Source organism: Trifolium pratense, linkage group LG5 (assembly GCF_020283565.1).
Source record: "Trifolium pratense cultivar HEN17-A07 linkage group LG5, ARS_RC_1.1, whole genome shotgun sequence".
Taxonomy (NCBI): domain Eukaryota; kingdom Viridiplantae; phylum Streptophyta; class Magnoliopsida; order Fabales; family Fabaceae; genus Trifolium; species Trifolium pratense.
In genome coordinates this window covers 39,612,331-39,630,544 of record NC_060063.1, presented here as the reverse complement: position 1 = coordinate 39,630,544, position 18,214 = coordinate 39,612,331, and the positions used below count along the sequence as shown (strand labels likewise).

The following is an 18,214-nucleotide window of genomic DNA, read 5'->3' as shown; positions in this document are numbered from 1 at the left end:
TAAGGAAAGTCCACTCTGCAGTAGTCAAAGTAACTGAAACTCTTTCTTAGTTTTGGATACAACCAAACTGCATCAAGACAGACTGCTTGAAGACAAAAGGTTATCAACTCCAACGGCTCCTTTGCAACGACTCTTTTCTAGTGGTATATATACTTGAAGGATCAGCTGCAACAATATAACAATTATCAAGAATTGAACGTGCGCTGAACAAACTCTGAACTCTGTGATATACAAGCTCTGAACCTTTCTCAAGTGTTTTTGCACTTTAGCCAAATACTCTGTACTATTTGTATTTGCTCACTTTAGGTTCATCTAAGAGCATTTGTATATTTTTATATACTTTACCATTACTTGAGGAATCTTAAGCTTGTGTGCTTAAGTGTGTAACTTAAACTTGTGTGTTTAAGTGTGAAGTCTTAAGCTTGTGTGCTTGAGCATAGTTGTGAAGTCTCTTGCTTGTGTGCTTGAGCAGGTGTAATCTTGTGTGATTATAGTGAACTCCCTTGGAAGTGCAAGGGGACTGGACTACTCTCGTTTTGTGAGAGGAACCAGTATAAATTGCTTGTGTGATCTCTCTCTCTATCTCCTTAACTTGTTATTTATTGTGTTACTTTTCCGCTGCTAACGTAGTTGAGTTAAGAACTTGAAAAAGTTTTAACTTAGCTAAAACACAATTCAACCCCCCCCTTCTTGTGTTTTCACACCTTCAGCATGTTGATGCTTATAATGCTCATTGCTAATCGTTAATTGATTGTTAATCATGTATGAAGTATAAACGAAGAATATTAAGGTTTTGTTAACTCTTAATGATGAAGTATGTTGGATAGTGTTCCACATAGTAAATGAAGAGCTTTATGATATATAATTGTGAGTGAATTCATGAAAAACATATACATGCATCCATGAATTAAATAGGATATTGGATATTCCAATTAAGAAGTATATCGGATTATATTTATCCGATAAAGAAGAATATTAGAGGTGAGATACTCTAATAAAGAAGATGGTACCACATGCATTAGAAATGTCTAGGGTGACATTCATGAAGTTGAAGCATTAGAGTCGCATTAGGCTATGTGTGCATTTTATGATAAATGATATGTGACACATGTTTGGCTAATTGTGGTATTTGATAATTGATAATTGATTGTGTGAGTATTCGATTATATGTGTTTATGTACTTATAATGGAATGATAGATGTTGATGAACATGTATAGATGTATGATATATGCATGAATATTGAGAAGTGTTTAAGTACCGTTTTACTTACACTTATATTTTGATTTTGTGATCTAACTCTCATGCTTTGTGTTATGTGCTGGACCGTTGGGGGTTCAGATTCTCAGGTTGAGGATCCCGATCAGAGTTAAAGGGCTGCTCGTGCTCGTGGTAGTGCGCTTTTTGGTGAGGAGTTTAGCTTAGACTACTCCTTAGATATATTTTGTATATCTTTTGATGGGTTGTATAGAATTGCTCTGATTAGGTTTTACCGTGTCGGGTTATTCGAATTGAATTGTATTAAGCCCGTGATGGCATATTTAACTTTGCTAATCCTATCTTTTGTTGTAAACATAATATCCTTTGTTGATATGGCCTAGAGCCTAGGGATATTGTGTGAACAATTATGGTTATTGTATGACATGCACTATGTTAATTATTTGTTTTTAATTTCCGCTGTGCTAGCATGATTTTAATTATGCCGTGATTTTGTATTATAACATGTGACGCCTGAATTTTCTTAAGTGTTTTATTTATTTATATTTAATAAATTCGGGTTAAGGGGTTCGGGTGTTACAGGTTTCGTTTCAATGTGGTCATGTTCACTCTCTACCTTTGTTATATTTTGAAAAGAAAAATGAGATAATAAGGGGAATTCCATTTTATTAACAAATGTACAATACCATATATAATACTAATATTGTAGCTAATATTGGCTTAAATATGAAAAAGGTCCTTGTAATTACGGCTTGTTTTGATTTTAGCCCCTGCCAAATAAAAAGTTTGATTTTAGTCTCTGTAAAATACCAAAACTTTTAAAAAGATCATTGAGGTGAATTTTTGGCTCACATACCAAGTAATTGATGATTTGACAAATGCTGATTAAGATTTTTGACAACGTGGAATTAACATGTTATTTTCATTTAAAAATAGAAAAACATAAAATAACATGTCAGATTTTTAAAAAATAAATAAAATAGAAATAGAAACTTAATATACTTACAGAAAAAAAATATAATATATTAGATTTTAAAAAAAAAATTATCAAACAGAAGAAAGAAATCATGCAGAGAAGAAAAACGCAAAGAAGAAAGGGGCAAAAATTAGGGTTCCTGAATCAAAGTTGCAATTGAAGACCAGAGTAAATCGCACGAACTCAAGAAACAATCTCAGCCGTCCATTCCTACACGAAACTGTACGCGAAGAACAGATTCAATCGCAGTCGTTGATTCCTACACGAAACAGCAAACGAAATTACGATAACGAAATTGAGATGAACATAAACAAACCGTACGAAGAACTCACGATGAAGAACTCCGCGATTTCAAGAAGATGAACAAGTTTTTCTTCTTTGCGTGTTTTTTGTTTCTTTCTATAATATTTGATAATTTTTTTTATATCTAATATATTTTTAAATCTAATATATTAATTTTTTTTTGTAAGTATATTAACTATTAAGTTTCTATTTCTATTTTTCATTTTTTTTTAAATATGACATGTTTTTTTTTAACTATTAAGTATATTAAATATGACATTTTTTTTTTTTCAATTTTTATATCAATTTTTTTTTTAAGTACAATAGCGTCTTAATAATTTCCCAGTTTGATGAAATGTATTAGCTCGCAGAAATAATACATTTAAGAAAAAGAAAAAATAAACACAAAGCAGCTAGACTGGGCTGCATGTATTAAGAAAAAGAAAAAATAAACACACAATTAGTAAACAAATTAAAATAAACATAGTAACAAAAAATGAATATAGAATTAATTTATATATATATTCATACTAGTGTAAAACATATTTACAAGTGCATCTAATTAAATCACATTATAATGTCACTTTTATATCTTAACTAGTATAACTTACCAGTGCATTCGCACGGGTTAATGCTCAATGAAAAATATAAGATCATTTTTTTGACGCATTAAAAATATGAATTATTAAAATTTTAATATTTTTTGATTTTTTTAATTATTTGTACAATTAATTTTATATTTAATGTAATAATTTATTTAAATATGATAAATGATACAAATTTTGAATATTTAAGAGAGGAATGATGGAATAGAGAGTGATAGTGATACTCGACTCTCCGTTCCCAACTCACATGTTATAACATCATAAAAAAAATTAAATAATTAAATTCTATATTATTTTGTAGATGAAGGTCAACATACTTTCTTTTTTTGTTAATATATTATTGTACATTTTATGTTTTATGTAAATCAAGATGTATTTATTATTTTGATAAATTCAATTTCTTTTGGCACATTTTACACTTATTTTGCTATACGAAAAATATAATGAACAAATATACAGATAAACACGATGAAATGTTCGAATATACAGAAAAAGATATTTTTTGCTTAATACTTCCATGTAGGTTATTTTTTTTATCAATAACCCCCACATAATAATATTTTATTTGGTACAAATCACCATGTATATTTGAATTTGAGTTATTTCCTTTTTAATTTATTTTTAATAGGTGTATTAAATACGATTTATAAATAATTGAGAAATGATTGAATTTTCAAATTAGCCAAAGGTCAAGTAAAATGTAGGAAATAAATATTGATTTGGGAAATAATAATTACAATAGATTAAGAGGATAAGATCAAAATCAACCAAAATTATGAACATCTTCTCAAATCAACATTTACTTCCTATATTTTACTTGACCATAAAATTTAACAACTCAGTCCCTGTTAATTTTATACTACAATTTCTCAAAATTTAACATTTTCCTACATTTTACTTGACCATAATAACTGAGTTGTTAATTTTATGGATAGGTGTCCCTGTGAAACTCAGTCCGATATAATTCATGGTTTGGATTTAAGGAATAAAATAATTGAAATACTCTAATACTCTCTGTGATTGAATTTTAAGGAACAAATCCATGCTTTTCCCTAATTGACGGCAAAATCCTATTTTTTTTCTCGTTGAAATAAATTAGAGAGCTTTTTTTTTATAGAATTAATGAATAAGAGAATTACTCTTGCCTCTACGTGTCCTCAATATATTATTAAATTGTACTCAAAATAGTGAATATTATCTTTAGGTTCAGTTTATATTAGGATTTTCCTCAATATATTATCTTTCGCTTAAAAATAGCGAATACTTATGCAGAACTAATGATCTAGTGAACTTCTTAATAGATAGCATAATAAGGAATATTATGAACCTTTTACATGATTCTGAAACCAACAAATTAAATGACTAACTCACTACAATAACAATTAAAAATAATATGAAGCAAATTACAAATTATAACGAAACTGTTCTTAATATTGATAACTTTGCAACAACTTTAGAAACGCACTATCAACAAAATGGCAACGACCCAAAGAGAAAAAAAAATAGAATTTAAAGAAAACTTTTGAAAAACTCAACCGTGATTCAAAATTAGTGTGAGATGTGTGAGAATCAAGAACACTATTTATAGCTAAAAATATAAGAGATCAAAATAATTACCCCCAAAATAATTACCCCCTTATTTTATGCATGTTGTAAACCTAAAAAAGTAATTGTGGATTAATACTCATCAATTTAAACAATTGAATTTGAAATTAGAAACAAAATCATACAAATTGAAAGCCACAAATGAACAATAATGTACCATTCAATCACATTAATTATTTTCGTTTTTTCTTATCTCCAAAGGATTATGCCTTATTAATACTAATGGCCAAACGGGCACGTTCCGTGCCAACGTGCCCGTTTGTGTGATACACATTTCTATTATTTTCATTTATGTCGAAGATTATTCTAAATTTTCATACATCTATATTTTTAATTTTTTTTATGAATGGTTGGCTTTTGGAAAATAAAATATTAAATCACATAAAAATCTTGAATTAAATGTAAAAGATTATTCACAATTTTTCATATACATCAATTTTACAAAATAAATCAATTGTCAAAATTCATAAATGCAGAACATCAATCCAATTATCTGTTCATTAGGATGAATAGTTGTAATACATGTATAAATTTTATTCATCTTCTAACCAATTTCAAATGAACACAAAAAAAGATGAAAAAACAAAATAGTGAAGATTATACTAAAAGTTAACAATGACAAAATAGTGAACATCATATTAAAATGTGTTCTTTCACATAAAATGTGTGAATATGTGATATCTATTCAATTAATTTGAAGAGTCTGCAACGCATTCCTAATTGCACTTTTAAGGGTACCTGATCACCAAAATTTAGATGCATTTATGTAACGACCCGATTTTTAGTAAATCGATATTTTATATATGTGCTTATATTTTGGGTTAGTGTTAAATATTTATTTACGCGACCTATAATTATTTATCGCGAACATAAGTTTGTGAGCGAAACCTTTGTCGTGTTAGTGGGCTTGGGCGTGTGATAGAGCTTAATGGGCTTAGGCTATTGGGCTTGGTTCATGACCATTGGAGAGTAGTATAAGTACCAAGTCAAACCAATGAATAGTCTCACAATTCATTTTGTTCATGAGAAGTTAGAATTTGTGAGCTTAGAAGCAAGAGCAAGAACAAGCTAAGCTAGGGTTTGGCTAGAAGAACACGAGCAAGGAGAAGAGATTTAGAGGCCAAGAATCATCATTCAATCTAAGGTGAGAGTGGTTAAGCATAAGCTTGGGTGATCCAAGAGAGGGGAGGTGTCTAGCCTCCATTCCTAAACTCTCTCATCCAATTTCTTTGGGGTTTGGGTGAAGTTTCTTTATCATAAACATGTCTTTTCATCTTAGTATGCTTAATGAACATCTAGGAGGGAATATGTATATGTTTGATGATGGTTTTGCATGTTTATGCAACTTTGCTTATTTTGCAAGAAATTGACATGATTTTGTATGTGTGATGTGTTTTGGTGTTTTTGAATGTTAATACATGTATATATGTATGGTATATACATGATTGATCACTTGTTATGCATTTATAACATGTTATAATGTATTTTGGATGGATTTGAATGTTAAACCGCCTTAGAAACTCAAGAACAGATATTTTCTGGTGTGGTTCGCTACCTGTTCGCTCAGCGAATAGTTCGCTACGAGTTCGCTACCTGTTCGCTATGTACCTGTCACCCTCTGATGTTGTTCGCTACGGGTTCGCTACGGCTTCGCTCAGCGAACAGCTCTGTGACAGCAATTTTTGTTAATGTTTGTGAAGTGTGTGTATCCGTGTATTTGGTTTCGTTTTGGTTTGGAATTATTATATGTTTAATAATTGTGTTGTGTGATGGCATTTATATAAAATGTCAAAGAAGTATATGTATGTTTGTATATCGGGTCGTCCGATAAAGAAGAATATCAGTTTGTCTGATAAAGAAGTTTAATGGATTATGTTATCCATGTAGTGAGCAGTAGCTTCGTGCTAAGTGATTATCATATGTTTGGTAAATGCATGGCATTCATAAATTCATGCATTATTTAGGGATATCAGACTTGTCTGATAAAGAAGGATATTGGACTTGTCCAATAAAGAAGGATATCAATGGTAAGTTCCTTGATAAAGAAGATGGTACCACATGCATTAGTCGTGTCTAGGTTGGCATGACATTGAATGTTTGGCATTAGTCGCATTTGAGTAAATGTGCAATTATGTGTTATGTGTTATGTGAGTTCTTGTGTTGTCCGAAACGACGTGAAACTATCTGGTTGTGTATTTGTGAGTATGTGTTATCTGGTGTATTGCTTATTGAGGCATGTGTGTGAGTTAGTAATACGTGATAGGTTGAATATAGGTGCGTTTCTATATTCGTATGTATGTGATTATGTTTACTAACTCTCTACCTATTTGTTATGTGCTGGACCTTTGGGGGTTCAGGTATTCAGGTCGAGGTTTCGATCGAGCTTTAGCTGTAGATCGTTTTGGTGTGGAGCACTTTTGGTGAGGAGCTAGTGTAGGCTACCTTTGTATAGCTTTGTTAAGTTTAGTTTGGTTGTGATGTATATTAGTGCTCTGGTATGTTGTAACATCGAGTCGGGGATCGTTTGTATTCCGTCGTATATCGATGTGAACATCTTAACTTATGTTTTATGTTAATGAATTATCTTTTGAACTATTATGTTCATTGTTTTGAAAATCCTTTATGTTATGTTTTCCGCTGCGACGTTTCGTGTCATGTGCACGATCGTTTTTAAAAATGTTTTTTTTCCGTAGCGCTCCGGCTACTTATCTTTAAAAAGTTTTTAAGATCACGTTTTTAAGGGTAGCTAGCTGAGGGTGTTACAATAGTGGTATCAGAGCAGGTCGGTTCATGTGAGCCATTAGGATTTTCTTTCTCTTGTATGAAGCATGTGTTGGGTACACTGTTAATACATTCTAACGTCGAGTTGTGATTCGTTCAGGAATCATGGCTGCTGCTAGGACCAACGCTCAGATTGCACAAGCTTTGACTGCTTTGACTACATTGGTGGTAAGGGATAATGACCCGGGAAGGGATAGTGAGAAAAGATTGGAAAGGTTTATGTCGCATAAACCGACTCTGTTTATCGGGGGCTATAACCCGGAGGGGGCTATCAAGTGGTTAGATGAGGTGGAGATCATCTTTGAAGCAATGTGTTGTTCTGAGGAGAACAAGACTACTTTGGGAACTTATGCCCTTAGAGAGGAGGCAATCGTTTGGTGGAGGAATGTGAGACTCAGGATAGGAGTGGACGGTGTTGCTATCGTTTGGGAAACTTTCAAAAGGGAATTTTTAAGGAAGTACTTTCCGGCTGATGTGAAGAATAAGAAAGTGATCGAGTTCATGGAGCTCAAGCAAGGAAATTTATCAGTCGCCGAGTATTCGGCTAAGTTTGAAGCTTTGTGTGTGTTTAGTCCACACTACAACACGGTGGAAGCCGAAGAGGATAAGTGTGTCAAGTTCGAGAGTGGACTTCGTCCGGATATCAAGCTTTTGATTGGATTTTCTGAAATCAGGGATTTTCCGACCCTTATGACCAAGGCAAGGATTTGTGATGAAGATAGCAAAGCTAAGACCAACTACTATAAGGTTCTGAATGATAGGAAAGGAAAAGGTTTGGATCGTGGTAAGCTGTATGAGAACAAGGGCAATGGAAGTGGAAAGAAGAAGCAAGGAAGTGGAAGTTGTTACAAATGTGGAGAGCGGGGTCATATGTCATATGATTGCCCGAGGAAAAGCGACAAGTGTTTCAATTGTGGGCAGTTTGGGCACAAGGCCGATGCTTGTCGGGTGAAAGTGTTTTGTTTCAATTGTGGCGAGGAAGGTCACAAAAGTCCGGTATGCAAGAAACCGAAGATGCCGCGTTGAGGGTTCGTTCTCTGTTTTATCTCTTAGGTAATTTCGAGGGCGAAATTCTTTTAAGGGGGGTAGAGTTGTAACGACCCGATTTTTAGTAAATCGATATTTTATATATGTGCTTATATTTTGGGTTAGTGTTAAATATTTATTTACGCGACCTATAATTATTTATCGCGAACATAAGTTTGTGAGCGAAACCTTTGTCGTGTTAGTGGGCTTGGGCGTGTGATAGAGCTTAATGGGCTTAGGCTATTGGGCTTGGTTCATGACCATTGGAGAGTAGTATAAGTACCAAGTCAAACCAATGAATAGTCTCACAATTCATTTTGTTCATGAGAAGTTAGAATTTGTGAGCTTAGAAGCAAGAGCAAGAACAAGCTAAGCTAGGGTTTGGCTAGAAGAACACGAGCAAGGAGAAGAGATTTAGAGGCCAAGAATCATCATTCAATCTAAGGTGAGAGTGGTTAAGCATAAGCTTGGGTGATCCAAGAGAGGGGAGGTGTCTAGCCTCCATTCCTAAACTCTCTCATCCAATTTCTTTGGGGTTTGGGTGAAGTTTCTTTATCATAAACATGTCTTTTCATCTTAGTATGCTTAATGAACATCTAGGAGGGAATATGTATATGTTTGATGATGGTTTTGCATGTTTATGCAACTTTGCTTATTTTGCAAGAAATTGACATGATTTTGTATGTGTGATGTGTTTTGGTGTTTTTGAATGTTAATACATGTATATATGTATGGTATATACATGATTGATCACTTGTTATGCATTTATAACATGTTATAATGTATTTTGGATGGATTTGAATGTTAAACCGCCTTAGAAACTCAAGAACAGATATTTTCTGGTGTGGTTCGCTACCTGTTCGCTCAGCGAATAGTTCGCTACGAGTTCGCTACCTGTTCGCTATGTACCTGTCACCCTCTGATGTTGTTCGCTACGGGTTCGCTACGGCTTCGCTCAGCGAACAGCTCTGTGACAGCAATTTTTGTTAATGTTTGTGAAGTGTGTGTATCCGTGTATTTGGTTTCGTTTTGGTTTGGAATTATTATATGTTTAATAATTGTGTTGTGTGATGGCATTTATATAAAATGTCAAAGAAGTATATGTATGTTTGTATATCGGGTCGTCCGATAAAGAAGAATATCAGTTTGTCTGATAAAGAAGTTTAATGGATTATGTTATCCATGTAGTGAGCAGTAGCTTCGTGCTAAGTGATTATCATATGTTTGGTAAATGCATGGCATTCATAAATTCATGCATTATTTAGGGATATCAGACTTGTCTGATAAAGAAGGATATTGGACTTGTCCAATAAAGAAGGATATCAATGGTAAGTTCCTTGATAAAGAAGATGGTACCACATGCATTAGTCGTGTCTAGGTTGGCATGACATTGAATGTTTGGCATTAGTCGCATTTGAGTAAATGTGCAATTATGTGTTATGTGTTATGTGAGTTCTTGTGTTGTCCGAAACGACGTGAAACTATCTGGTTGTGTATTTGTGAGTATGTGTTATCTGGTGTATTGCTTATTGAGGCATGTGTGTGAGTTAGTAATACGTGATAGGTTGAATATAGGTGCGTTTCTATATTCGTATGTATGTGATTATGTTTACTAACTCTCTACCTATTTGTTATGTGCTGGACCTTTGGGGGTTCAGGTATTCAGGTCGAGGTTTCGATCGAGCTTTAGCTGTAGATCGTTTTGGTGTGGAGCACTTTTGGTGAGGAGCTAGTGTAGGCTACCTTTGTATAGCTTTGTTAAGTTTAGTTTGGTTGTGATGTATATTAGTGCTCTGGTATGTTGTAACATCGAGTCGGGGATCGTTTGTATTCCGTCGTATATCGATGTGAACATCTTAACTTATGTTTTATGTTAATGAATTATCTTTTGAACTATTATGTTCATTGTTTTGAAAATCCTTTATGTTATGTTTTCCGCTGCGACGTTTCGTGTCATGTGCACGATCGTTTTTAAAAATGTTTTTTTTCCGTAGCGCTCCGGCTACTTATCTTTAAAAAGTTTTTAAGATCACGTTTTTAAGGGTAGCTAGCTGAGGGTGTTACAATTTACTTCATCAATTGATCAATATTACTCTTCGTCCTTTCATCAATATTCATCAACCACACGAATCAAGTTAAATCTAAAAACAAAAACCAAACAAAAGTACATAAGTTAAAATCTCTAGACATGTTTTCTGTTTGTATATAATGTCATTATGATTAATGTTAAGAATATGATGTGAGTATTCAAAAAAAAAAATATGTGAGTTTCTCAATTATTGTTTTTACATGTGTGTTGTGGATTGACAATAAATAAGTATGAAATTAATATTATGAATAGAGAGACATTAAAATTAAGCAAAAATAAGGGCATAAAATTAAAAAAAATTAATTCTAGTTTTGATGAAGAGACATAAAATTGTATTTTTCTAATAAAGACATAAAACCTCAATTCCACCCTTGACAAATAAATAATATAACCTGTGATCATGGAATTGAAAACGCACAAAAACAATTAAGAAAATGCAACCATTTTATTTTTAAAGTAAAATGAAATCAAAATAGAAAAAAATAAAATAAAATCAAGAACACAATTTGTAGAAGAAAAATATAATAGAGAGAGGATGAGAAAAATCAAGAGATAATTGGTAAGTTTTTAGTCAAAGCCAAACATTCCAGTACCGACATACTATTTTACTTACAGTTCTGCTTAAAATGGTCATATTTCTCATTCACAATTTCTTCCTCTTTTTTCTATATACAAAAATGTGGTTGCCATGCTCCATCATTCCCCATTTCTTCCGCTTTTTTCTATCTATTTTAAGTTCTTAGATTTTCCTTTCTTTTGTTTTTGTGTTTTAATTTCAAAGAGTAGTTATATTTTGTTTTTGAAATGATATAACCGACTTCAACTTCCACCCTTTAAATATATTTTTATTTTTTTTAGATTTTTGCAATAAATGAAGTGTAAAATTGGAAAGAAAATAGGCTACACCAAAAGAGAAGTTTTCCCTTTATTATTGGTATAGATTCACAATTTCTTCCTCTTTTTTCTATATACAAAAATGTGGTTGCCATGCTCCATCATTCTCCATTTCTTCCTCTTTTTTCCATCTATTTTAAGTTCTTAGATTTTCATTTCTTTTGTTTTTGTGTTTTAATTTCAAAGAGTAGTTATATTTTGTTTTTGAAATGATATAACCGACTTCAACTTCCACCCTTTAAATATATATTTTTTTTTTGAAATTTTTGCAATAAATAAAGGGTAAAATTGGAAAGAAAATAGGCTACACCAAAAGAGAAGTTTTCCCTTTATTATTGGTATAGATTAATATTATAATTAATATTATACTATTATAATATTATGATATTATAATATTATAATATTATATTAATTATATTAATTTATTTTATTTTATTTGTTTGAAATGGATATAACCGACTTCAACTTCCACCCTTTAAATATATATTTTTTTTTGAAATTTTTGCAATAAATGAAGGGTAAAATTGGAAAGAAAATAGGCTACACCAAAAGAGAAGTTTTCCGTTTATTATTGGTATAGATTAATATTATAATTAATATTATAATATTATAATATTATGATATTATAATATTATAATATTATATTAATTATATTAATTTATTTTATTTTATTTGTTTGAAATGGATACGTTTTATGTTATTTACAACATCATTTAAATATTTTTGAAAAATACGTTTTTTTTTATTTAAAAGTAAATTTCGAATTTTAATTTTTATGAAAAAAATCAAATGTGAATAAAAAGATTATAAAAATGGATTGGTCAAAAAAAAAAATATAATAAGAATAATTCATAATGATTGTAAAGAGAAATTAAAGAGAATTGGTAATGTTATTAAAAAAAAATTAAAATGTATTCAATTGTTTCCTTTTGAATAATTATTTTTGAATTAGCATTAAATTTTGATTGAGAATGACACCAAAGAAAAGAATATTCCTTATATGAGTACCACACATAATTTTTATTGAAGATCTTCTCAAAGGTTGCCACATAGGCAAAGATGTTCTTACAAGTTGTCACATGGATTATGATAAATGCGAGGTGGCACTCTTTTTGGCGCTAAAATTTAATTTCAAAAGTATCTGCCAGAATTAGAAGTCAACTATTTATGGTGTCATTGATTGAATATTTGATTTAATATGGTGCAGGTAATCACAATCGAAAATCATGGGAAATATTAATGAGGTCAACCATGAAGATTGAAGTGAATGGAAATAGAATGTCCATCAATATAGGGCTTATTTGAAGTTCAATGTGTGATGGCAGAAATCAATCATCAAAAAAACGTGTATCAATCTGCACCTTGACATATGATGGCAGAATTCATCATAGAATGTCCATCAATTTACTATTAAATTAAATTAATATTATTCCACTGACAAATTATTATTAGTATCAGAAGAAAAAAAAACGTGTATATAAAATTATTATTATTATTATTATGATTACTATTTTTTTTTGCTACAGAAAGTATTATTATGACTATTAATTACCAAAAAAATTATATGTTTATTGTTTCTTTCAGTGCAATAATAGTATACAATTATTCAAAATAGAAATATTATTTTTTATTATATACAATTATTTAGAATAAAATTAGAGTTTAATTGATATGCACCGACGGTGTAAAATAGTTTTACACAATCGTCCAATAAAAAACCATTATTTTGCCATGCAATATCAATAAAGTGGGGTGAAGTGGGGTGATATGGCGGAAAACATGGTTTGTATTGGTTGACAGTGTAAAATTATTTTATAACGTCAGTGCATATCAATTAAATCCATAAAATTATGACCTTTATAATGTGTCTTTCATCCGAAAAACATGTATTAATTATTATGCAATTGACAACTAATTCAAAATATCATATACAATTTGTACCAAAAAAAATTCAAAATATCATACAATTAAATATTACTATACATTTAATTTTTTTTTGACAATAATACTATACAATTATTCATAAAAAGAAATTTATTTTTTACTGTATACAATTATTTAGAATTATTTAGAATAAAAATCCGACATGAATGTTATATATTTATAGGTAATAGAACATTCTAATTCAAATTCTAAGTGCATTAAATGCTAATTTGTCTTGTGGAAGAATTAAATGCTAATTTGTCTTGTGAAAGAATTCATAAGAAAGAATTCTTAAGCATTTGCCACATAGGAAATGTCCAACCATAAGAGTGTCACCTATTACATAGATTAAGGAGAGGTTACCATTTAGGAGAAAGAACATGAAAGATAAACTTATAAACAAACTACACAATTTTCTTGTGGCTAGTTTTATATGAGTTACGAGAATGTTATAAGAACTGGTTGTAGATATGTTTGTTTGTTCCACTACTAGTTTGAAGGATTCATTGTGTAGTTTTAGTCAAGTAATGAAAATCTGATAAGAACTGGACCGTGTTTGTTTGTTTGCTTGTTTGTTACCTTAGCCATATAGATTTCCAATCATGTAAGCATTGTCTGATGTTAGGAAACCCAAATTAAAGATTATGAATGAATGTAACACCAGGTGATTCCCATCCTGAAACGTGATATCTGCAAGCTTGTATTTGATATATTGATCGAAAATAGTGTCTTGTATGATTTATTTACACTAAACCAATTATATCTTAAATAATAATTAAGGTAAATCCAAAATATTCAACGATGAATCCACACGATGTTCCAATTGCTCTTGTGGAGCAAACATTGAAAGGTCTATATTGGTCCGTGATATTAATTTGGAGGAGGAAGTACATCTCAATGCAATGAAAATTAAGTACATGACATATTATATTGAATCCGATATGAATTAAATTATGTAAGTTTATGTTATTTATTATTTTGTGCATTTTGTTTTTTTTTGGGTTTAAAATAATTAGTGTTGTTGCTAATAATCTTTTGTCTAAACTTGATAGGGAGAATTACGATTCGATCCCCGCAATTACGATAAGGAGGAGATTGAAATCACTTGATCTTAAAACTGACCCGGAACCAGATAAAAAAAATAAAAGGTGTATTTTTAGTTTTTTTTTTTGTAAAGGTATTTTTAGTTACTTGTGTACTCCCTCCGACTTTATTTATAAGTAAAAGTTGTTTGTTAGATTCATTGAAAAACCAATGTATCTATCTAGCCTATATTTAAGTTAGATACATTAATTTTTCAATGAATCTAAAAAACAATTTTTGCTTATAAATAACGTCAGTAGGAGCAGTTGGGTTAAAAAGAAGAAGCCAAAAGGTTCACTTTAGGCGGGATTATGGCTAACATTGGCGCTTATAGTAAATAATAAAAAATTAAAAATACAGTAAAAATATATTAAAAATAATTGACAATTAATGAAGTATCCTCTACGCGTCTTTTTCTTATATATATACATTGAGAACCTTGATAGAGTTTCGCTTACCAAAAAAAGTAACTTAGTAGGGTTTTTCGCTTAACTCACTCACTCACTAAACTCTCAAACCCTAATCCCAAATTCTCAAATGGCACCAAAGAAACGCCCCACTTCTCCTCTCGAGGATGATCAGAAACCTTCAACCCAAAAGCAACCAGAAGACAAAGTAGCTCACGAAGAAGAAGATGAAGATGATTCATCCGAAGAAGAAGAAGAAGAAGAAGGTTCATCATCTGAAGAAGAAGAAGAAGAAGAAGAAAAAGATCAATCTCAAACCGCTTCCAAAAACCCTCCACCTTCTACTCCTATCTCAAACCCTAAACCGGCTTCTGAATCTGAATCCGAATCTGGATCAGAATCCGAAACTGATTCCCAACCAGAACCAACTCCACCTCTTAACCCCAAAGTTGTTAAACCAGACGCTTCCAAGCCAATGAAGGCCCAACCAAAGGCCCAAACCCAGGCCCAAACATATTCTATACTAGCCAGATCTGGAACTAAACGTGCCGCTGAAAACGAAAATGACTCAAACCGTTCAAAGAAGAAAACAACCGCCGTTGCCGTCACCACCGGTGGTGATTCCAACGACGAGAATGAGAATGAGACTGAGAAAGACGTGAAATTGACTGGTGAAGACTCAAAGAAGAGTACTCAGAGACTTTTCAGCGAACAAGATGAGCTTACTATTCTCAAAGGACTCGCTGATTTCATTTCCAAAACTAAAAAGGATCCGTTGAAGGATGCATTGGCATTTCATAGTTTTGTGAAGAAATCGCTTAGCGCTGAAGCTAGCAGCGCACAATTGAAGAGGAAGGTTCGTACATTGAAGAAGAAGTTTGAAACTAGTGACAGTTTCACTAAACCACATGATAAGAAAGCGTTCAAGCTTTTCAAGAAGGTTTGGGGTAATACTAGTGCAAATGAAGCTGAAGAAAATGGAAAAATTACAAAGGGTGCTAAGAAAGAATTAGTTATATCTAATAAGAAGGAAGCTGCAAAAGTGAAAACTGTTGTTGATAATAGTTTGATTGTGAGTGAACTGTTTCGTTTTGGTGTTTTTGCTGGTTCGTCTGTTTTGAATAAGGATGCTATGGAAAGGTTGTTGGAATTGATCGAGGAATCGAAGAGGGTTGAATTCGTGGAAAAGTGGAAGCAGGTTCAAATTGCTGAAATGGAGTTGCTTGTGAGACGTTCACAGCTGGCTAAGGAACAATCTAACTTGTTATTGCAGGCACTCAAGAAATCAAGCAAGTAGGAGTTTCTTTGTTAGGTATAGTTTTGTGGTTAATGTGGTCTTGTTTTGGAACTGTTATCCGTTTATTAATGTAGCAATTTTGAATCTATCTTATGGTCTTTTAGGTTGACATTTGATAACAACTGTGAATCTGTGATGTTTTGATTATCGGCTACATGAAATGAAATTATTATGGTTTAGGAATTTGGCTGAACATACACATTTACGCATTGTGTTGTTTTGATTGATGATTATAATATTGTTCTAGATATTTTTGAATATGTGGTTAGAGATAGCTTATGCACTGGCTTGAATTGATTATGAGACCTTTGAAATGGTTTTCAATGCATGCCTTTGGTTGTTTAACTTTTGTTGTTTATTATGCATCAATGAAGTTTAGTATGAAGGGCTCACTGTATAGTTTTATATGAGTTACGAGAATGTGATAAGAACTGGTTGTAGATATGTTTGTTTGTTCCACTACTAGTTTGAAGGATTCATTGTGTAATTTTAATCAAGTAATGAAAATGTGATATAAGAAATGGTAGAAGGATATGTTTGTTTGTTACCTTAGCCATAAATTTCCAATCTTGTAAGCGTTGTCGAGTGTTAGGAACCCAAATTAAAGATACCTATTACCGGGTTAAACTTTATCTGGTGACTGAGGAAATTGCCTTCATGGTGAGAATCCATTTTGTCATGGCACCTCAACTTGGCTATTTCATATGTTCAGTTCAATTATAGATTATAGTTGGTCATGTACAGTGGTATGAGGTCACTGTTGTTGTGGAAACTTCCCCTTTCTATTCCTTAACGTAACCATTTACTAAGTACATTATTTTTATACATTAAGGAATGAGGATATTTCTTAATGGCACAAAAAACACTTCGTTGAATTTGTTATTTGTGTAATACTAAGTGCCCATGACATCAAAGGACAATGGCACCAACGGTCCTTGCATTCTACTATTTCTTTGTTAGCATTCCCTGTATAGGTAGAAACTGTGAGTACATCCAATGATGCAATCGATCATGTGTGGTTTATGTTAGATCTTCAATGTCACATAGTTTTGAAGCAATATTTTTAATTAAAAATTTGAACTGCCCATGATTTTAATTCAAGAATTATTAAAAATGTTCTTGGAATGAATGTAACACCAGGTGATTCCCATCCTGAAATGTGATATCTGCAAGCTTGTATTATTTTGATATATAGAACGATTAATGAGCAATAGTGATTGCTACTATTACTTCATGTAACAACTAGTTTGAAGGGCTCACTGTATAGTTTTATTTAAGTTATGAGAATGTGATAAGAACTGGTTGTAGATATGTTTGTTTGTTCCACTACTAGTTTGAAGGATTCATTGTGTAGTTTTAGTCAAGTAATGAAAATTTGATAAGAACTGGACCGTGTTTGTTTGTTTGCTTGTTTGTTACCTTAGCCATATAGATTTCCAATCATGTAAGCATTGTCTGATGTTAGGAAACCCAAATTAAAGATTATGAATGAATGTAACACCAGGTGATTCCCATCCTGAAACGTGATATCTGCAAGCTTGTATTTGATATATTGATCAAAAATAGTGTCTTGTATGATTTATTTACACTAAACCAATGTGCTTGAAAATAGTTTGAAACTCGCCAAATTGGAAGTAGAGTTTTATAGTATTACTTGTTCACATGACAAAGACAATACTTTAACTATAGTCGATTAGACAAAAAAAAAAAGTATTAATGCCTTAAACATCAACTTATAATTGTTTTCTCTTCTTTATGTGGAATCAACATTATGTTGCTTTGAGTGATTTTCAAGTATTAATGTCTTATACTCTATGACAGTTGTCTCGATTCCTATCATGGTTCTTTCCAAACTGTCTGAATCTCTTTTTCCATATTGAGGAGTCCAATTATTTCTTCTCTTTCAAATACATAGAATTTAGTGCTAATTTTACTATATGATATGATTTTTAAGATATTATCTAAATTTCTTATTACTAGACCAAATCTATTGGTTTAATGCTAAATTTTTTATTTGGATAGTTGATCGG

At 31.6% G+C, this 18,214-nt stretch overlaps 1 protein-coding gene across 1 annotated transcript; it reads left to right on the top strand.

Annotated features, from left to right (window-relative positions):
- Nucleotides 1-14,387: 14,387 nt before the first annotated feature.
- Nucleotides 14,388-16,367, top strand: LOC123885609 (probable transcription factor At4g00390). The gene has a single exon (XM_045934900.1). The coding sequence runs from the start codon at nucleotides 15,018-15,020 to the stop codon at nucleotides 16,182-16,184; it is 1,167 nt and encodes a 388-aa protein (XP_045790856.1). The 5' UTR covers nucleotides 14,388-15,017; the 3' UTR covers nucleotides 16,185-16,367.
- Nucleotides 16,368-18,214: the final 1,847 nt, after the last annotated feature.